Source organism: Vicugna pacos, chromosome 16 (assembly GCF_048564905.1).
Source record: "Vicugna pacos chromosome 16, VicPac4, whole genome shotgun sequence".
Lineage (NCBI taxonomy): Eukaryota > Metazoa > Chordata > Mammalia > Artiodactyla > Camelidae > Vicugna > Vicugna pacos.
Window position 1 is genome coordinate 37,128,142 of NC_133002.1, and position 21,497 is coordinate 37,149,638.

Genomic DNA, 21,497 nt, shown 5'->3' on the forward strand with positions numbered 1-21,497 from the left:
GTAGAGTACTAAGTTCTGGGGAGAGGCCTGTCTTACGGGGTTGGGGGGAAGCCAGGCAGTCCCCCTGCCCCATTTCTAAGATGACAGGGCCCCACCGGGGTCTCCAGTCAGGAAGCCGGAAGCTCCAGTCCCCGCATACCTGCCCCATTGTGCACCTGCCTCCAGAGGGAACGCAGCCAAAGGTGAGGCGGTGTCGCAACAGAGAGTTAAGCCCTGAGATCAATGGAGGAGGCGGCAGTGGAAGAGGTCTTGTCCCTTCTCTGGGCAGCTGTGATATCATTGGCTTTTCCAGCCAGGGAGGAGGGGAGTCCCGGAAACCGCCCCCAGGCTCAGATAAGCTGAAGGAGCAGAGTAGCCAGAAGGACTGAGAACAGGTGGAGTTTCTCCCACCTACCGAGGAGCCAGAGAGAGAGGACCAGCCTCCTCAAGGCGGTCTTCAGGCTGTGAGGGGCTCCCGGAGGGTCGCTGGGCAGAGTAGCGCTCACCATGCAGCTCTGCCTCACCCTGCTCCTCCTGGCGGGGCTGTCTGCATGTACTGTGGCAGGGGACAAGGAACTGGCACTCGACGCTGAAGCAAGGTCCTGGGTAACCGTGACCCTGGAGGTAGGTAGCACTGGGGAGAGGCTGGGGGTGGTCCATGGAAGATCCCCTTTATGGTTGCCAGGAGAGCAGGTTACACACTGCAGAGCAGGGTGTCTGCCTCCCCTCTCTCTCTGTAGGTTCAAAGCCACAGCTCCTGGCCTCACAGAACTCCAAAGGGGCACATGCATATGAAGCAACAGCATGTGTGTGTGTGTGTGCGCACGCGTGCACACTTATGCTTTACTTAACATTTATTATATACTATGTTTCTGGCACTGTCCTAAGTGCTCCATAAGTATTAACCCATTTAATCTTCATATCAACCTTGTGGGGAAGGTACCATTTCTATCCCCATTTCACAGATAAGGAAACTGAGGCACAGAAAAGTCAAGCAGTTTGTCCAAGGTTATGCAGCTTCAAAAGCACAACTGTACACCTTGCCCAAGGTCTGAGTCTATGTACCTGTGCATCAGAAGACATTTTCCAGAATTTCCTTTCAAGGGGTCAACTTGGGGTGAGATCACTGTTTTATCTCACATGTAGAAACTCTTATTTCCTGACAAGTACTGGTTTGATTGTCAGTTTCTAAAAGGACCCAAGTGCTGTCACTCGGAAGAAATCTGAAAGTTAGAGACACAGCATCTGGGCCCCACCCCATTTGGTCAAGGAGACAAAGGTCCGACCTCAGGGAGTTCCCAGACAGGGGAGCGAGGACGCACACCAGAGATGAACAGGCCTGGTGCTAAGGGAAGGCTTCCAGGAGGGCAGACAGAACAGGGCTGGGCCGGGCTCCTCCCAGTCCTGGTTTGGTGAGGACACTGGGGCCACAGGAAGTGAGGAAGAGCCATCGAATAAACAGCCATTGGTGGTGGTTTTCCTTCGTGGTTTGTCTGGATGTGGAAGTGTGTGTAGGTGAGAAGATGCAGGAGAGAGAGACCCAGGTTCAAGTCTCAGCCTCTCCACTGACTCTGCCATCTTGGGGAAATCATTGCTGTTCTCCGGACATCAGTTTCCTCACCTGTAAAATGGGGGGAGGGGGAAGATGTTCCTGAAGGGTTTTTTTCCCCCTAGTTTTGACATGCTTTATGGAGTTGGAGTCTGTGCCAAACCTCAGGGGACCTGGCCCAGGCCCAGGGAAGCCAAGCTGGGTGGTGGGGGGCTCCCTACACAGCCATGTAGGAAACATCCTCACCAACTTCAGCTAGCGCTGCTGGGCTTTCTTTTCCACCTGCAAGCACCTCACCCTGCAGCTGGATCTCATGCTTCTTTTCCCTTCACTCTCATTTAACATCTCTCTGCTTCCTGAGACCCAGGCTTGGGATATAGGAACCATTAATCTAAGTGAGGTGACAGAAGGAGTGGTGGCTCTGTCAGGGATGATCTGACCACCTCCCTAGCTCCCAGGGCTCCCCGCCTGCAGTGAGCCCTGGAGCTGGGGATTTGGGTTCAACAGATAAGGAGGGCTTCTGGTGAGCGCAGCGGAGCAGGGGTCCTTTCTTTTTTTTTTTTAATGGAGGTATTAGGGATTGAACCCAGGACCTCATGCATGCTAAGCATGTGCTCTACCACTGAGCTATACCCACCCCCTACAAGGGGTCCTTTCTGAGTGAAAGATGCTTCCTAATGGCCCCCAGGAATCGGGTGGGTGGAAGAAAGATGAGTCTTATTTAATTCATAAAAAGCCATTCTCTCCAGCTTGCATTTGAAGACTGCCTTTTACCAAGGCAAAGTGGTTTTCATAAGCTTTTCAGAAATGGGTCCAAATCTCCAAAGACACTTTTCTGGTTCCTGGCCAGGCTAGGCGACTCCAGCCCCAGACAGCCGCCCCAGCCATTGACGTCCTGGGGAGGAGACAGGTTGGAAGTGACTGAATTAGTCCAAGGCTTAGAAAACAATCCACTCCTGACCCCAAAAGTTGGGACAAGACAAACTGTGAGAGGTGAAGCGGTTTCCACTGAACCCCAGCCAGGCCCCTGCTGGTCCCAGGAGCTCCAGCACTGCCTCATCAGAACTGGAAGTGGAAGAGCAAGCCCCTGATCCAATCCCAGCTCCCAGCCTCCTGGCAGGTGGCTTGCATTACTCTAAGGCTCCGTGCACCTGTCTCAGCCTTCCTAGAAAAGGAGACCCCATCCTCTCCCCTATTCCAGATTGTCAGAGAAAGGGCCCTTCATTCAGTGTCCTGTCTCCCAAAAACGCTCAGATCCTGCTTGTACCCAGCACTGTGGCAGGTACTAGGGACACAGAGATGTGAAGATGGTCTAATGAATGTCACCCACTGTTACTCTCTCCCTCTCAGCAGAGCTGAGCAGACCCTTCATCAGGGGCTCTAGTGAAGGCCAGAGAAGGAGAGGACTTTGGCAAAGGTCACGCAGGCTAATGGAAGAATGAGAACTTCAATCCATCACAGACACAGAAAACAAACTTATGGTTACCAGTGGGAGAATGTGGGTAGGAAGGCATAAATTGGGAGTTCGGGATTTGCAGATACTACTATATAAAAAATAAACAAGGTCCTACTGTATAGCACAGGGAACTATATTCAATATCTTGTAGTAACCTACAATGAAAAAGAATATGAAAAGGAATATATGTACATTTATGTATGACTAAAACATTATGCTGTACACTAGAATTGACACATTATAAACTGATTATACAATTAAAAAAACAAATAAATAAATAAGTAAAATTAATTAATTTAAAAAAATAACTTAAATCCATGGTCCTCGGTCCAGAACTTTCACCCCCTCAGCTCAAGGATGGAAATGTCTTTGCCTGGGGTAGTGGCCTTCACATGCCATGACCCTCATGGAGGCCCAGGTTCTAGGGCAGGATAAATCAGGACCTGGGGGGAGTGCAGGGGAAGAGAGGAGAGCAGGAGTTAGAGTGGGCATTGTACTGGGTGCTCACCTTGAGTTCACCAGCTGCCCTCTCCTTGTCTATGTTGAAGACATTTCCCAAGATGGAGCAGAACCCCTGCTCTGGGGTCAGACTCTCTGAGTCTGGGTCCTGGCTCTAGCATCTCCTGTGGGACCTGGGACAAGTCACTTAACCTCCACAAGTCTGTTCCCCAATCTGTAAAACAGCGATAAATCATAGTCCCTACTTCATATGGCGGTTGGGAAGAGGAACTGAGACTATGACTGACATGTTTCAGCCTCTGAGCCAGGTGACCCGGGTTCTGCCTTCACCTCTTACATCCTCACTGGCAATCTCTCCGTGCCTCAGTGTTTTCATCTGTGAAATGGTGACAGTGATAGTACTTACTTCATGTGGTTTTGGTGAAAATTAAGCGAATTAATATATAAAAGTCCTTGGAACAGTGCCAGGAACATAGTAGGCAAAAGGTTAGCTATCAATTATTAAGTATTGTGTAAAATATGCTAAAGAGCTCTGTGCCATCACAGAGCAAGTGTTAGTGAGGTTGTCATTGCTCATGCTGTCTCCTCGCTAACCTCCCCCAAGTCTAACAAACCCTCTGCTTCTTCAGGAAAATGCTGTTCCCAGCATTCAACTCCAGCCCCGGGAGGTGAAGAGGGGCAAAGCCAGCCAGTTCTTTGGGCTGATGGGGAAGCACGTGGGAGGTGAGTGACAAAAAGTGGGCGGGTGCCCAGCGAGGAGGGCTTCTGAGTGGGTTCCGTCACATCAAGCAGAGCTTAACTCCCGGGACCCAGCATCCCTCACTCCAGTCCAGTAGGGGTCGCTTGCGCGATGGTGGTGGTATAGAGTGTCCATATCAATTACCATCCGAACCAGGACACTTTGGAGATCGTTAATTATGCCAGGCAACAGTGCAAACCAGGGCTGTCTCCAGCATCTGGGGAGTGTGGTGGGGACAAACGCTTTGCACCCTACTGGTGCCCTTGCCTTCAATACTATGGATGACCATGGAGAGAGGTGGAGCTGGAGATCAGCCACTAGGTGTGAGTAAAGCTACAGGCAAAGCTTTCTAGTCGATTCTGTCTGGCTCAGACAGAGTTGGTAAAATGAACCTGTGTTCTCTGAGGGCACGCTTAATGCGGGATTCATGTCCTGGGGGGACAAGGAGAAAACAGTCTGAACAGAGAGCAGTTTTCTTTTTCTTATTGTCAATATTGTATATGTTTTTAAGTGGTGTTGGTGAGGATACGAAAAAAAACCTGGCACTTTTCTATACTGCCTTATTTGGAAGATGTGTTGGCAATATCCATCAAGGTTGGAAATGTGCATACATTTTGACCAATAGTCTCATTTTGGTCGTATAGGGAATCTAGCAGATAGAAATACTGCTGATACATGAACCCTGAGGTATTTGGACCAGGGCGTTCATTGCCAACATGTTTGTAGTAGCAAGAATTTGGAAATAACATAAAAACCACTAATGGGGGAAATGGTCAAAATCTATTAGGCACGTCCATAGCCTTTGTGGCCGCTAAAATGGAGGAGGCAGATCTCGGGAAAGACATAGAAATAGCTCCAAGATACTGGTTCAGTGGAAAAAGCAAGTTCTATAACAATATGTAGGATGGGAACCTACGTGTTGTCTTAAAAACACCTACATACTTACACACATATATATGAAAACATAGGGGGAGTTCGAGAAGGATAAATATCAAACTGTCAACGGTATTCATACCTAAGATAGGAAGTGGAGGTGAGGAAGAGTTAAGAGGGACTTGAAGTTTTACTACACTGACCTCTACATTACTTGATTCTTTTTATAGCGGGAGTGTATTCAAAGACTGCTTTTGTAATTTTAAAAAATGCATTAAAAAAAGAAAACCAACTTGTGACCAAACACTTTTAGCCTGAATTTCCTCTCTACATGAGTTTGGGATGGGCCATTTCAGAATTCTCTTCCAAATCCAACAACCCATGGGGAAGCAGGGTGTGAGGGTATAAGAGAAATATTTATTGAGCACCTACTATGCTCACATGTGATGAGATCTCACAATATCCTCTTTATCACCAGCAGGGGAACTAAGGTTCACAGAGGTTAAATATTTCCCCAAGGATGCCCAGCTAGTGCCAGGCACCAGTGACTTCAAAGTACGTGCACTTCCCACTACACGTGGCCTCCTACCAAGTGTGTGTCTTACGTGGCCCAGCTACATGACTGGAGTTCCACCAAAGATGCACCAAAGGCCTGGGACCCCGAAAAGCCATGAGCCCTTGCCACCTCACTGTGCCCCCCAGGGAAGCAGTGCAGCCCTCATTCCTTCTCACTCTTTCCCCAGGAATACCTCCCAACCAGCCAGAGAAAGCAGGTAAGTTTTGTCTAGACTTTTTCTCCCTACACTCCCTGGGGAGGATTGAGTTGTCCAGGGAGGTGAGGGGATGCTCTGGCCAGAGCGCGTGTCAGGCCAACATGTGGAGGGTGGGGCCGGCATGGTCCGGCTGCAGGCTGGGGCTGGGCTTCCTGCTTGTTTCCTTAGAGAGATGCTCTCTGCCTGCCCAGGAAGCAGCCGCGGGGACAAGGAGACAGGGATGAATCTAGTTCTGCCAAAGCTTCAAAATTACCTTGGGTCTGAAGCCTGGAGTTGGAAAAACAATTCAATCCATCCTGCACATGGAAGGATCTTAAAAATGAAAATCTGAGCAGCTTAAAACCCTTTGGGTGGAAAGGGAAAAACAAAATCAAAAGAAAACAAACCAATCTTTACCATAACCCTTCAGTGCTCTCGGGAGCAAACCTCATGCCCTAACGACCCAGCACACCCTCCTGGCTGTCCTCACTGCCTGGACTCCCGGCTCCGCCTCCCCTTCCCTGAGCGCCTGCCCTGCCCAGAGCTTGCCTCCGTGGCCTGGGCACCGTGCCTCCTCCGCACACCGCCCTGCACTCATCTGCTGGGTCACACGGCTGGTGTCCTCAGAGTAGAACACTCTCCTCTCCCATGGGCAGGGAGAGGTCTGCCATCTCCTGTGTCCCCATGACACCCAGCAGTTTTATTAGAGGCACCCACGAGGTGTCTGTGGAAGGAAGGGCATAAGGGAGAGAGCATGGAGGGGAAAGAGGAAGGAATCTGTGAATGAATCAGTGAATGAATGAACCAGTCCACAGTCTTTCCTCAGCTACGCAGGCTGATTGAGAAATGACTCCATTCGTGAGGTCCCAGCTCTGGCCTGTATTTCTTGGTTCCCAAGAAAGCCTTCCTCTGCTGCACCCTCTCTTCTTTATCTCCGCTCTCCATCACCAGGGTATCTGCGAGGACCAGTGGTCCAGGGCCTCCTGGACAGGGGACGACCATCTACAGAAGGTAGGTGAGAGCTTTTACTGGATTGCAAGGGCATCCTGAGGAAGGACCAGGTATTTTGCTGCCAGTCTCTGCGGTAGGGGCCAGGCAGCTGGACAGGCAGAACAGGCTTCCCACAAGCTGCAAGGAAGGGGCCCCATGGAAGAGAGCAGTCAAGGCGCTGGGAGGTGGTCCCTTTGATGATCCAGGCCTGAAGCAGCTATAACCCTGAAGCTGCACCCTCTCCACCCCCCACCCCTCACCAACAGGCACACTCTGCTCCCTGCTCTGAGGGCCTGCTGAAGCCACAAAGAACGGTGTGGGGGTTTTTAGACCCTGGAACATCCCCCTTATTCCCTCACTAATCATTGTTAGAAAACCTGAAGATATTTCCTGTCTTCAACAATTGTAAATAAGTGCAAATCACCCTGGGAGGGATAGCACCCTAAGTGGTTATCAGCTAACGCCTTCTGGCAGGGGGCCACAAAGTCACACAGTGAACTGATAACAGAGCCAGAACTAAATGCTGTGTCTCCTGCTCCCTCGTCCAGGGCATATCCCATGTCCCCAGGAGGGCCTCTGGCATTCTGAGTACTGGGTTACCACTCCCCCTCTTTAGAGAGGAAAACTGAGGATTGGCCCGTCCACACTCTGGAGGCATTTATGATGGAAAAATGGAAGACGTGGCAGGTGAACCTGTAATCTGATTGCCCTAGCTATCTGCAGCCAGAGAAACCTGGGCTAGGGAAACGGAGGGCCTCCGGGGGTGGCGGAGCCAGGCAAGCCTCCCCTAACCCTCGCCCATGTACAGCACTCTTCCCAGGCAGAGAGGATGAGGACCACGGGTCAGAGTGAGAGCCCCCACCACACGCTTCCCAGACGACGAACCCCCCCCTTTCTCCCTACCTGGACATTATAACGAACCAGCTGGCCAGGCCAGCTCTCTTCTCCGTGTCTCCTGTGCTCAACGCCGGTGTGTCCCTCCCACCAGGCCCTCACTGAACTCACTGGGGCTCCTCCCAGGACTCTTGGTCTCAATCGGCGGTCATGCATAAATTCCCTGTTGTCACCACTGTGAGCAAATGACCCTGCCCACCTCCACCCCCAGCACTCAGCTCTCCTCTCACTGCATAGCAGGACTGAGCCTCCCCACTCCTGTCTCCCGTGCCCAGGGCCACATCAGGGGCTCAATAAACCAATGAGTAGTGAATGGTTTCTTCTCTGGTTCTGGGGCAGAGGGCGGGGATGGCCTGGGCTCTGCACCCTGCCCGGCGGCCTGGCACGTCAGCAGGCCGGGAGGCCTTTTCCAGAGTTGTAAAGGGAAATCTCAAACGGCCGTGGTTCTACCCGAAGGTGGGAAGACAGGCTTGGGACATTGGTAAGGGCGACACCCCCTCCCTACCTACCGTCATAGCCTCAAGGACCCAAATCCATGTGTCTTTGGACTTGGAGAAGAACTGGATTCCAGGGCCTTCGTTAATACTCACGTATGGAGTAGCCCTCCAACTAACTGCTGTGCTTCTGAGACACAGGCAGCTAGTCAAGCTCTGAGCACTGGGAAGAGCTTTAGAGAAATGAAATAGTTCCCGTCTCAGGGAGCCCCCAGTCTGATGGGGAGACCACTGTCCTGCCCCAGTGGTTCATAGACAGGTGGGACACAGAGGACCCCAGGATGCTTAGAAAGAGCCAGAATGAAATCCTGGGGGACAAACCTAGGTAATAAGCCTAGAGATGAACAAAGGAGTGAGCTGGGAGCTGTGCGAGTTCCACAGTGAAGGACGGTTCGTTAGTTCACTAGGCTGCATCACATTTTGCATCTCTGCATCCCTCTGTCCAAAAAGAAGGAAATGGTTTAGGAGTTTGAGGGGGCACCTGACTCTTTAGGGGGTGGGGTTGTTAGGCTGTTTAAAAGGAGGGGAAGAAGACATGGGTGGAAACAGCAGGCCCCTCATCTGGGTGCTAGAGAAAGGTTTGCTGACAGCAAAGGCCCTGAGGCCAGTGTGTCAGCACAACCAGTAAGGTTCTTCTAGTCAACGTGTAGTGAAAGAATCTCTATCCTAAGGCTCACTCTTCGTCCTGAGCTCTGAATAAACCCCAGGCCTCCTGTCCTCATCCTTACACCATACCATGTCCGCTGAGAAATACGGGAGTGGGCGGCGGTGCAAGCCACCGCCTGACACTGCAGAAGCCCCCAGGGTACCCTCACCCCTTCCACTGCTAACCTCCCCCACCAGGCACTGGTGCCTTGGCCATCTCAACACCCAGTGCTGTGGTCCCAGGAGGTCGGTCACTGTAACAAGCCAACCTGAAGGAGTGGCAAAGAGGACTGAAGATTTTATTCCTGTGTCTGAAATTTGGGACATTTAAGAAAAACAAGTTACCGGATATTTTGTAAATTTCCTCTCTATGCTGGTACTTTTTTGGGCACTTAGACGGGACTGGAAGTATCAGAGATGGAATTTGTCCTCAAAGACCTACCGACTGTAGAGAGCAAGGGAGAGGTGGTCACTCTGCAAAGGCCAGCCCCTGCTCTCCAACGATCCTTTTTAGACCCATCATGTTCACACAAGCTGCTTTCTGCACATGCCATTCTCCTCCCGTTCTAGTGAATTCTTACTCAGAGGTCAATTTCTCTGTAAAGCTCTCCCAAACTGAGAACTACCCATTCACTCTCTCCACCGAGTTCCCAAAGTGCCTGCACCTTCCTCCACCACAGCACGAATGTGATGTTAAAATTAATAGTTTTATCTCCTCAACAACAGGGTTACTCAAGTATACAGACCACTTCTCATTTATCTTTACCCCAGTGCCAATGATAGTGTTCAGCACATAAGAGGTCCTTGGAGAGGATTCACACTTCCTGTCCTCAGGGAGTCTGTCTCTAGAGCCACGAGGGAGCCAAACATAATACAAGTAACTGAAATAAACAGCAGTGACTGTTCAGTGAACACATATCCGGTAGTTCTCAAACTCAACATGTCCAAATGCTGAACTCTTGACCTACGGCCCCAAAGCTACTCATGGTGGTCAGCTCTTGTCTACAAGTGGCACCTCCAGGTACCCTGCTGTGGGCTGGAAACCTGGGAGCCACCCTCTACTCCTTGCTTCCCCCATCTAAACACATTTCCTAGTTGTTGGTTCTTCCAGATCTGTCTAGAATTCATCTTGCCACCTTCACTACCACTGGTAACACAAGGCATCATCTTCCCTTGCCTGTAGGGCAGCAGCCTCCTGAAAGACTTCCTTGCTTCCCATCTTACTGCCAGACCCACCCCCCTCCATTCTCCGCCCGGAGCATGACCGTCCACTACTGGCCACACTTCAGTTTCCTAGATAAACCTGATATTCTCGTCCTTGGCCTCCAAGGCCCTGTGCTCTCTGATCCTTCCCCCTCAGTCTCCTTACTGGCTCCAGGCAGAATTTCTCAGACTACCTGCTTGCCTGCTTTGAGGTCTATGCTCAGGCTCTCCCCTATATGAACACAGCCCTAGTCCCTCCACACACCCCTCCCTTGGCTAACTCCTCATCTTTCAGGCCCCAGGATAAAGTAAGAAAGGCTCTTTTTCAGCCAGGGCTTCCTTGATAATCAAGCTCAAGGAGTTCCCTCCAGTTATGCTCACACAACACCTTGTCCTTCACCCTTCTTCGCATGGATCACAACTAGAAATCCTCTGTATTTAGTATCGATGTCCTCCAGGAGATTTAAGTTCTACATTTTTGTGTACAAATGAAATGTCTGTAATGTATCTGGCATCCTGCAAGACAGTTTACCTCCACAAGTACCCTCCTCACTCTGCAGACACCCTCACTCTACACCGGAAATGGAAGGATTTGAGCCAAGGGTCCTTCACTCCAAACACACTCAACTCCTACGCCTACTTGGTCTATGCTGTAAATGTACAGGCAAGTCTCAGGCAGAGTTATAAGTCTTCACAAGGAATTCCTTTCTAGCCAGGCCACTTCAATAGGCAAGAAACTTCCAAATGTCTGCCTCTCAACATATTGGTCTCTCAAAGGATTCTCCTAGATCTAATCATTTAAGGAAATGTTACATTCCATCTCCCTCTTGGAAAATCCCAAGAGGGAGGCTTTGAGAAGCTCTGAATTCAAGAAACACACTGTAATATAACTCCGTATTCTCCAAGTTTGAATACAGCACCCTTTTAGCCCATTAATTCTTTGTGTTTAACGGGACACACTTTGGGGAAGGCTGAAGTGGAGGCGTTCCCGAGGAAAAACAGGGAAAGGGACAGACTAATCCCGTTGTGCACCGAGGCTATGTGCAGGGGAACGAAGAAAGCTAGGGAGGCCATCAGCTTATGGAGACTCGAAAGCCAAGATAAGCATGAACTTCATCAATCCAATGAGCAATGGGAAGCCATGTGAATTCTGGAGCAGGGAAGGGATGAGCCACGTCTTGATACGCTAATTCTTCACTTCTCCTGATCCGCTTCCATAAGGAGGTGGCCAAGAATTCCAAGGCCAGGGAGGGACCTCAGAGGCAATATGACTGAGAGCTGAGAAATACTGAAAGACCAACCAGGGTTAAACTGGCTCTGCAGACGCCATTGCATGGAACTCGAACACTGCCCCTGGTGTTACACAAGGTGGTCTTCCTCTGGACACCTCTGGTTTCCAATCACAGGCATTAGTTTAACAAAACCTACAAGGCCAAACTGGATTCTAGCCATTTAATTTCAAAACTCCTTTTTCATATACCCATTTCGGTGTCATGCCATCCCCAAATAATGGTTTATAATTTCTCCTGATCCTCCAGGTTGGCACAGCTCAGCAGGATGTTTCTTTAGCTTTGTGTGGTCGGCAGGGGTCACTCATGAAGCTGCATCCAGCTGGGAGTATGGAGTCTGGAGTTGCGGTGCTACCGGCTGCAGCACATTAGTTCTCCTGTACATGGTCTTACTCCGTCCAACACTACTCAGTTTAGCTCAAGCTCCTGGTTTGGAAATGTCAGCTGGCTTCCAAGACCAAAAGTGCAAGCTGCCAGAATACCACTTCTGTCACATTTGATTAGTTAAATCAAGTAAAAAGTCCAGCCCACATGGAGCAGCACACACATCCAGAGATGGGAGAAATTATTGGTCACCACCTCTGGAAATGATCTACCATACCTTTTTTTTTTTCTGTGAGATAGGAGTACAGGTTTCTAAAAACTTTGGGACCAACTAAATATGAGGTGAGTGGTTTCCAGAAATAAATACCCAGCAGAAAAAGACAGGCTTCTTGGAATGGACATGACTTGCCAAGGATAAAGGTGTTTGTATCGCACACAGAACATCTGGGAAGAGCAATGGAGCCAAAGTTGTGCAACAGCACAGGTTATTTTCTCCACTCCTGGGCACAAGTAAACAAACCCTCAAACCCCCACATGGTGCCAGTGTGTCCTGCATCTACAGGGATTGAACAAGGCAGAAGAGACAAACTGATCTTTCAGCACAAGGGACGTTTTTCACCACTAGGCAGTCCTTTTTTCCCTTCTTAGTGACACTCATTGGCATTCTGTTGAAGATACCACAAAGGAAGTGGGCAATTATCCTGCCCCCATCAGCAGGAAAACAGTCTGGAAGAGGCAGTCATACAAGTTCATAGTAGAAAGTGCTAGGGCAGAACTGGTGGCGGTCCAATTCTGTCATTCCATGATCCCCAGTGAATAGCAAAAGGTGGTTTCTAGAATTCCCAGCACACACCGTGTTATTGAGCGAAGTTTTTACCTTATTCTCTAAACATGCAAAATCCCGCATAGCACTGTGTGTGTATGTATACCTGGGAGGCCACGGGAAGGAAGGACACTAACGAGCCAGTGAACCAGGCCTTCTCCCTCAGCAGTCACTGTACCTCACTTAATGGGACCTGTTACTTGAACCTGTAAAGGTCTAGCTCAGGGCCGTGGGGTGGGGTGAGAGTGAAGGCAGGTAGAAGGCAGGATTCTGCCTTTTCACTGGAGCTTTCTCAAACCAGGGTTTCTTTTACCTCCCCACCTCTACAATCCAGAAATGGATTCAAAGGCTCAATTTCCTGAACTGTAGACAAATGTGTGCCTATCTGCATTATGTAAATTAAAAAAAAAGACCCAATGCTTTGATTAGATTCTCAAAAGTTCAGAAGGAAAGAAAAAAGGGTAAGGCTCCCTGCTGAGAGTCATGCCGCTTCATCTTAGCACCTGTCATAACAGCTCTGCTCCTTAAATGTCATTTGGCTTACCGACTGCTCTTCGATGGAGGAAAGAGGCAGATATGTTTATGCTTACCCTTGAAAACTTACTAATATACATCCAAAAAGCTGCTTTTCATTTGTTTCACGTTCCAGGAGGAATGTGTGCTGTAAGCAAGCTGCAGTCTATTTTCTACACTGGCTTCACATGAACTCCATTAAGGCCACTCCTAACCCTAGCCAGGCAATCTGCCCAGAACTGCAGGGACAAACCAAAGCTGAGGACAAGTCAAAAGCATCATGTTGCCATGTAAAGGGCACACCATTATTCTTAAAAATTACTTAATATGACTCACTAGCCCCCTTGTGAGAAATGGGAACAGGCACAGAGACATCAGATGACTCACGACAGCGCTGTCAGAAGCCTGGGTACTGGAATCAGAGAAGCAAGGCTCTCATTCTGTTTCTATAACCCAGCAGCAAGACCTCTGAGCCTCAAATTTTCTCGTGTGGAAAAGGGATATAATACCCGCCTTACAGTGGTGCTGCGGTCAGGACTGAAGGAAACCACGTCAGTTAAGGGACGGTGCTTACTAGACAGTTTATTTCTAAATCAGAAGCAGAGCCAGAATGAGGCACATCGTTTGCTTCCTGGTTTAGGTCTCTGGCCTCCAAATGTTTGCCTATCTGACCAACTAAAATCAATTCTTTCGTCTGCAAGTTTCACCAGTTTTATTTTTCTGGCAATGGAAGCCACTAGGAGCATGGGGGCCTGTGGCTGAAGCAAGGAAATCTAACTAGAAGGGATCAGATGGTTAACCATTAAGGAACCAAAAAGCCGAGAAGTGAAATGGTAGATGGGAGGGTGTGGGTTCTCAAGCCAGACAGAGCAAAATGAGATTTGCCTTTGTCACTTACCATGTCACCTGTGTTCCCGGTTTTCTCCTGCAAAACCTGTGTGGATTTCTACTGCACTGGGTTAACATGGGGGTCAGATGAGGCAGTGTGATGGTACCCAGCACACTGGGAAGCAACCAGCACGTGCTAGAGCGCTCTTCCTCCGAAACACAGGAGGGGCTTCTACTTGGAGGGTTTCGGGAGCTAGATCCAGGAATAACTCCAGACTTTCGATCTTCTCATGAGGGAGCCTCAGCAGCTGAGCTTCTTTTGTGCAAGTAAAAGGGAGTCAGAGGGGACAGTTTTACTCACAGTAGCCATGGAAGTGAACAGTCTATTCCCATACCTGTAAGGATTTAAACCAGAGAATTCTTCTACGTGAGGAAAGGGCGGGTGGCAATCAGCGGAGGCTTAGGATCCAGACTGTGCACAAAACTTCAAGTGCTCTGACCTCTCAGCATTCCATTCTCATGATACATACTGCCTACTTCAAATTTTTCAAAATGTGAGAGAGAGCAAAATTTCCCTTTGATGCAGTATCTAGAACATGGAGATTTGGGTGCACATCTCTGAGTGTCAGAACAGTCTTTTTATAACCTTAAGTTTCTGTCCATCCCATCTCCCCCTCCTGGTAAGTGACACACAGGACCTAACCTCGCCAAGGAGGACCCTTGTCTCCAAGTTTACCTGCCAGGAGGGGTTCTCACTGGTACCGGCCACAGTGGGCGAAACCACCCTAATACAACTTCCACCCTTCTCCTTTCTACTGTACAGATAAGTGCCCAGCCTCCCTTTTCCTGCACTGGATAAATGCTACAAGAAAATGCAGCTGCTTTCAGAAACCATCTCTACCCGAGAGACGACGATTAGAGGTGACACTGCTCGCTCCTGGCAAACAAGCCTGGAGATTAAGAAGGGATACACCTGTTCCCACCTCCCACAACTATCGCTTGTACCCCGTCTACCCTAACTTCCTGCTGGCTCTTCTGCCCTCAAAATCAAGAAAAGGAACTAAACAGAAGAATGAATAACACTGACTAGTCGCTCGTATGCATGCGTATTAGCTGGAACCAGAGGGCGGCAGAGAATTTATCCCACCAAGTAGACAAGTTCAGAGTAAGCACTCCCTCTACAGATAGCCTGCAACACAAAGGAAAAAAGACAAACCTTCCCCCAGCCACAAACCGCATCCCTCAACAGGCAGTTCACTGCTAGGAAAATAAATCCCGAGGGCATTTACTATTCGCAGCAAGTCAGTGGCACCCGTTCCATCCGTAAATGAGAGCTCCTGGGTGAAACAGACGTGAGCAGAGAACATGCTTTATTGAGGAGTAGATACAGGACAGCACATTCTACCACATGTGGGGAAGGGTTAGCTTCTGTAAAAGGCCTTTACCCCTTAAGAAAACCCCCAGTGAAGTTGCTTTTGGATAAATTTTAACAGTGACACTGAAACTGGCAGGGAGCTGCCACTGAACATGCTTAAAATTAGCTCCCCCCAACCCACAGTGAATATAAGTAGTGTACAGAGATGACAAGAGAAAGGCACAAATGACCAGAGTGGGGACTGTGGTGAGGGCTCCACATGAAGACAGTGGTGATGTAGGAGACCAAGTTGGGAAGGGTGACATGTCATACATCAAAAGCTGCCCCAAGATAGCAGGTTATAATGGGCTGGAGAGAAATTAGAGGGAGCATCTCTTCCTTCACTTAAACAACACCAAAAATAGGAGACCAGAGAATGGGGGAGGGGGGGTAAATCCCAAAAAAGGAAATGGAGGAGGAGTTCTTGGAAGGGCATGAGCACTTTAGTCCTAGAGGGAGGGTGAGGCACTGTTGAAAAGAGAAGCAAACCTTGGCAGGGGTGGACATTCTGCTTTGCTGAGTCATGGGCTGAGATACGGAAGTCATTTTCAATCGCTTCTCCGAGGATGTTCAGACAAAAGCAGTGCAACTTATGTGGAAGTGTAGGTGTGCTATCTCACACTGGTACTGGTGGTAAGGTTTCTGTGGTATAATTAACCAGTTAACATGCAGCATGAAAGGGAGAACTGGAAATTATTTTGGCACCTGCAAACGTAAAAAAGGGCAGGGAGTAAAGAGAAGAAAACATTTACGACTGGGCACCTTATCTGGTGAGGCAAAAAGTAGTATCCATTCCCTTCCACCAAGACGCTGCCCAATGCCCACTGCCCACAGGTGAACTCAAAAGTACAGAATCACCACCGCTCAATTCTTTTCTCCATCTCATTCAGATAATGTGCTGTTACCAAGACTAATCCCTGGGAGAGTCTTCAAAAGTATTTGGCTCTGGTCAGCCCGATACTGATCAAAAACAGGTCTTTTGATAAAAATGGAGGAAAAAATTTACAGTGAGATGAAGTCCAAAGGGAAGGGACCCCTCCCAGCACACACACTCAGAAGTGTTTGTTACCTCTCCCCTGCCCCTCCAAAAACACATGTAAGGAATAAATGGAAAGGTCCTGGTGGTGGCAACCGTTATTTGGTGGTCTGGTGACCAGGCGGCAAGAAGCACTATTACAAAGTTTAGAAGACACAACACAACCTCATGGGGCCAGAGGACATGAGGAGAGAACCAGTGACTGGACAGGTACAGTACCAAAACAGAACACCTTGGGTCAGTGCTACGAGGGATCTGCACTCAAGTCTAACAGCGATCCCATCCAGGCAACCTCACTGAGGCCGAAAGAACAGTTCCTCAGAACCAGCGTCTGCAGTGTACATGAAGGTCGGAGCCAGGACAGTCCTGAGGGGGATGGCCTTCCCAAAGGATACTGTACTTGCCAATCACAAGAGCAACAGAAATGACAGACAGATCCCTAGGGTACGGATTCCTACTGCTGGGGTTCGCTGGCTCAGAGTAACAGGTCACTTTAAGTGCCCTTGGGAGGGGTCCATTTTAAACAGCTTGGATCCATGGTTTTATTGGAGTTGGATCTTTTGGCCTCTTTGGCTATCCACTCATCAATCAGGTCCTGGGGGAGAACAATGGGAAAAATTATTATATAAATTCAACCGAAGTATCTTTATATGTGGGTTCCTAAATGACTGTAGGCAAAGAAGAAATCAACAAAGGTCTCATAATACACTAAGGTGTGAAACAGGTGCTAAAAAAACTGTCCTTTGATTTACATAATGCTTTCCTACCTAATCCATTTCTTCCTACTAGGCTCTCAGTCAGACCAGAAAACCATTATTCATCTTCCCCTATTCTATGTTACGAGTCAACTTAAAATTTAAAACATTTCAAGTCGGCATGAGTTGAGATGGCATTTGTCAAAAGAATTTAAAACCGCTCCCGCAAGCCCTGGAGTTTACGAAGATACCCCTGCACAGATGAGCGGTCTCCTCCGATCTAAGAAAATCACCCAGAATCAGCACAGAAGGACAGCTGTGCAACATAAAGCCGCTTAGCTGGAGCTGCGTACCCTTCTTTTGTCCCAATGTGAGACAGGAGCTGACCAAAAGCTTCTGATAAGGATAAGGCAGGAGACAGGCCTAACGACGAGACCATGGAAAAGGTGCAGGTGGTCAGGCTCCTTTAAGGGAAGGTTACCATTAAGGTGTGGAGGCCCCACAGAATATTCAGCAACGAGCAAGAGGCTGACAGAAACTTTACCTGTCTCTTCAAAACGAGGTGTTTTCCTTTCCAGTACTTGAGCATCTGAAGGGCTTGCAGAGTGCTGACAATGTCCACGGGATTCACAGCTGTCTCCTGGCTAATTTCTGAAACAGAAGAGCTACTGAGAACTTGGCCAAAATGCAGACCCCCCACCACCCCCTACCAAGGCCCCCTTTCCCTTGAAGGAAATCTAGAGGACTCCAAATGTTTGGAATCTTCACTACTCAATCCAACCTGTTCAGAAAAAGTCTACAAAGCAATCACTTGACTGGTTCAAATAGCTACAGAAGACAGCAAAAACCTACTTTGGCCCCTACAGAAATCAGGTCAAAGACAGACCAAACTAAATTCTTCCACCCTTGCATAAATATACAGGGATGTTAGAAGTCCCTGTGTGTGCCAAAAGACTTGAAGTTTTTCTTCTTTCTTGACTTTTGTTGAGAATTAAAGCGTTAGCAACCTGAGACTTGAGAAACCAAATCATATAACCAGTCCCAAGGGCCAACTGCTCTGGAATCCTTAGGTACCTTTAGTGAGGGGCCCATATTCAGCGGGCCACTCTCACATTCAGAGGAAACACAGAATGGGGCATTATCTTTGCAGGTTACAAAGCATGAAGAGGGCCAAGAAGAGTCAGAATATTCAGCAAACATCTTGGGTAACAACCATTCTCTAAGAGTCAAAAACCAACCTTTGATAGAAATCTCTTTGCCTTGGAAATTATGCAGGTAACGAAGAAGCACTTCTTTCCAGTAACTGCGATAGCTTATGAGCCCTAGATCTGAGAGTGGACGTTCTGGGGAGCCAACTTTTTCTTCCACTTTGGAAAGCAAGTAACCTGCCAGGGAAACACAGACACTGTATCTCATCTTATGAGCAAAGAACAATGTACCAACATAGAAAAAGATTTAAGCAGTAGAATCTGCTTTGCACTATTAGTTAGGGTCCAGTCATTTAATGCAACACTATGTCGCTGCTGTCTAGTAGGCTCCCTTTGTGTAAACTAAAGGGGGAGAATGCATACTTGCATTTACTTATAATAGACATTAAAAACTCTGGAAGGCTTCATGAGGAACTTATCAATGGTTATCTGTTACCCTGTGTTAAGAACAGGGTAGATGGGAACAGAGATGGGAAGCCATTTCACTATACAGCTTTTAATCTTTTTCAAAATTTTGAACTTTTAAGAATGGATTATTTCAGTACCACCTATGAAATATTTGAGGGGGTGGGGGGAGGTGACATGACCTAAACCTTTCAAAGTCTCTAGTTTTAACATCTAAACATTAACTTTCAACACAATGGGGATGCAGTCAGCAAAATTCATACTCTGGGAAATGCTACTGGATAACCAACCTGCTTTCTTCAACAAACAAATAGCAAAGAAAAAGAAAAAGAAAAAAAAAAAAAGAATGATGGAGCAGGAACTTTTAGATTAAAAGTGATTTACAAGCTTCATCTATCAATCCCATTATCAGTTCTACCTGGATTTGAGTAAAAAGAGTTTGAAAAAAAAAAAAAAGAACAAAATCACAAAATCAGCAAAATCTGAAATTATAATTTATATTAAGGTTTTTTTTTTAGGTAATGGACTTTGTTCTTTTAGAGATAGTAAAATAATTGAGGGTGGGAGTATAGGTAAACAAGATTGGCTATAAAATGGTAATCATCACAAGGGGTTGATTATACTATTATGCTACTTTTGTGTACGTATAAAAGTTTCCACAAAGTTCAATTTATAAAAGAGGTACTACCTAGTCAAAGATATACAATGCCCTCAGCCCCTCAGCGGTTTATGCCATTTACTGATTCATCTCTTCCCAGGTGGCTTAAATAGAAATGTTTGGAAAGCTAATTCTAAGAATTCTAATTCTGATGAAACTATGTCATATTATAATGAACATGAAATAAAATACAGTTGAACCTCATTATTTACAGTAGTTATGTTATACAAAGTCACAGCGAACATTGGATTAGCGAATACCGACTATTGCTTCTAGGGAAAATAGAGGGTCAGATTCCTGTGAGCCTCTCACACTTTCTTCACCAATCAATACATAACCACGTTTTATGTGTTTAAAAACACCTATTTAATATACATTGTTGTGGGTTTTTAAAATTTTTTAAAATATATATATATATATTTGTTTTCATATTCTTTTTCATTAAAGGTTATTACAACATATTGAATATAGTTCCCTGTGCTATACAGAACACATTTTTTTATCTATTTTTTACATATAGTGGTTAACATTTGCAAGTCGCAAACTCCCAGATGTATCCTTTCCCACTCCTCTTTCCCCCAGTAACCGTAACATTGTTCACCATGTCTGTGAGTCTGTTTCCACACTATTGTTGATTCATTAACATTGAATTGACAGCCAACAGCACAATAACCTACGCCTGAATGACAGCTGGCCAAAACACCTATTTCCTCTGTAAGGCACATCATAGCCTTTGTCGACAGCACTTTAGCTCAACGCTTAGGGGCCATTTAAAATCAGCAACAAAAAGTACAAAAATAAGAACATGGCACTAACAGACTGTGAAGAGGATATCTGCTTAAACAAAGAGGGCCAAAACAAGGAGTCTTGCTTAACCTCATCTGGGAATGGGTAGTGACCTTTTTTACTGCCTTGCTCATGTTCATTGATTTGGGGGTTGCAGATAAACTTTAGTTAAGGAGGTAAATCCCCAAATACAGAATCCAAGATTAATGAGACCCAAAGCCTCTATCAGATATCCGGATCGCCTCCAGACAATTTCTTACAAGACTGAAATTCCTAACACCCAGGAACAAATTCGAAGCCTTACACATCTATGTGCTGTTCATAAATCTTAAACTGGGGTAACCCTGAAGAGCTTACTTCACTATCCTCCATATCTCCCACTGTTAGGTACCAACTCAGGGTCCTGTATTCATTCGCATGTTCAACTGACGATCAGGCCAAGTGACAACCAGGTTTTCTCCACTTACTCATTCACTTAATACCAGTGTACTCCCACTACATGCCAGGAACTGCAGAGACCGTAGGACAAAAAGACAAACGACAATATTCACACGGTCCCTCCTTATGGAGCTTATGACTCTGCTGTTTCACTTACTGAAATCAATGAGCATCTTGCCATAGCCCTGTCTCATGTACTGAGGCATGGTAAGGATACAGGACACATTGTAGTTGAGGAATGAATTCTTTTCCTAAAACCAAGAGCAAACAGATAAGCAGGTCATGAGAATATGGAACCACACATACAAAGTAAGGATTCTTATAAAATACATGCCAACTAGGCCTGGGAAGTGGCTGTCAGGCTCACAGTTGTTTCACCCACACACTTTACGATGGCCAAAGCCATGAATCCCAGGGTTTCCCTAGCTCTGGGACCTCCAGTCTCATTTGAAGAGGGTTGACTCTCTTTCTTTACAGTCACAGAGCAAGGCAAGAAGGTTTAGAATGCTGAGTCAGCCTAGGGCACCCCTCTCTAAAAGCAGTATTTCGAAAAGGGGCTGCCGACTGGAGAAGAAAGGAATCCAAAAAGGAAGCCCCCATTCTGCAAGGGGGTGAAAACTCAGTTAAATCACATATCATACAATTCCATTTACATGAAATATCCACAACAGGCAAACTTCTAGAGACAGTAGGAATGCGACAGATTGAGTGGAAACGGGGAATGACTACTTATAGGTATGGGGTTTCTTATTGGGGTTAACAAAAATTGATTGTGGCAACTGTACAGTGGTTGCACAACTCTGACTCAACTAAAAACCACTAAATGAGTGAATTGTATGGCATGTGAATTATACTTCGAAACAGTTGTTATATTAAAAAAAATCATATGCAAAATCTGGCCTTGAGTCTTTGAAGGCACAGTAGCATTATGACTGAAGGAGTCCAGCTAAAAAACAGGCAAAAGGAATATATTCCTGGTTTGAAGCTAGTAACATAGAGAGAAGCCAGGAGAGCTGGCCTGACAACAAGACGTGGGCCTGTGGGTTA

At 47.2% G+C, this 21,497-nt stretch overlaps 2 protein-coding genes across 3 annotated transcripts in view; one reads left to right on the forward strand and one right to left on the reverse strand.

Annotated features, from left to right (window-relative positions):
- Positions 1–458: 458 nt before the first annotated feature.
- On the forward strand, positions 459–7,714 carry TAC4 (tachykinin precursor 4). The gene is made up of 5 exons (XM_031674659.2): positions 459–603; positions 4,073–4,166; positions 5,799–5,828; positions 6,759–6,818; positions 7,606–7,714. The coding sequence occupies exons 1-5, from the start codon at positions 487–489 to the stop codon at positions 7,647–7,649; spliced, it is 345 nt and encodes a 114-aa protein (XP_031530519.2). The 5' UTR covers positions 459–486; the 3' UTR covers positions 7,650–7,714.
- A 7,449-nt stretch (positions 7,715–15,163) lies between these two features.
- The window catches only part of KAT7 (lysine acetyltransferase 7), a 28,604-nt gene continuing 22,270 nt past the window's right edge, over positions 15,164–21,497 (reverse strand). For both annotated transcript variants that reach the window (XM_006218641.3, XM_006218640.3), the window contains 4 exons: positions 20,608–20,701; positions 18,194–18,340; positions 17,500–17,606; positions 15,164–16,855 (listed from right to left, as the gene is read on the reverse strand). In XM_006218641.3, coding sequence (XP_006218703.1) covers positions 16,754–16,855; positions 17,500–17,606; positions 18,194–18,340; positions 20,608–20,701 — 450 coding nt within the window. In that variant the 3' untranslated portion in view covers positions 15,164–16,753. The remainder of the gene's footprint in view (positions 16,856–17,499; positions 17,607–18,193; positions 18,341–20,607; positions 20,702–21,497) is intronic.

Bases quoted from the DNA above. Each gene is read 5' to 3' on its own strand.
- TAC4 (XM_031674659.2), top strand. From the start codon at position 487: ATGCAGCTCTGCCTCACCCTGCTCCTCCTGGCGGGGCTGTCTGCATGT. The intron at 604-4,072 runs GTAGGTAGCACT...CTGCTTCTTCAG, and splicing joins GGGTAACCGTGACCCTGGAG to GAAAATGCTGTTCCCAGCAT. The intron at 5,829-6,758 runs GTAAGTTTTGTC...CTCCATCACCAG, and splicing joins CAACCAGCCAGAGAAAGCAG to GGTATCTGCGAGGACCAGTG.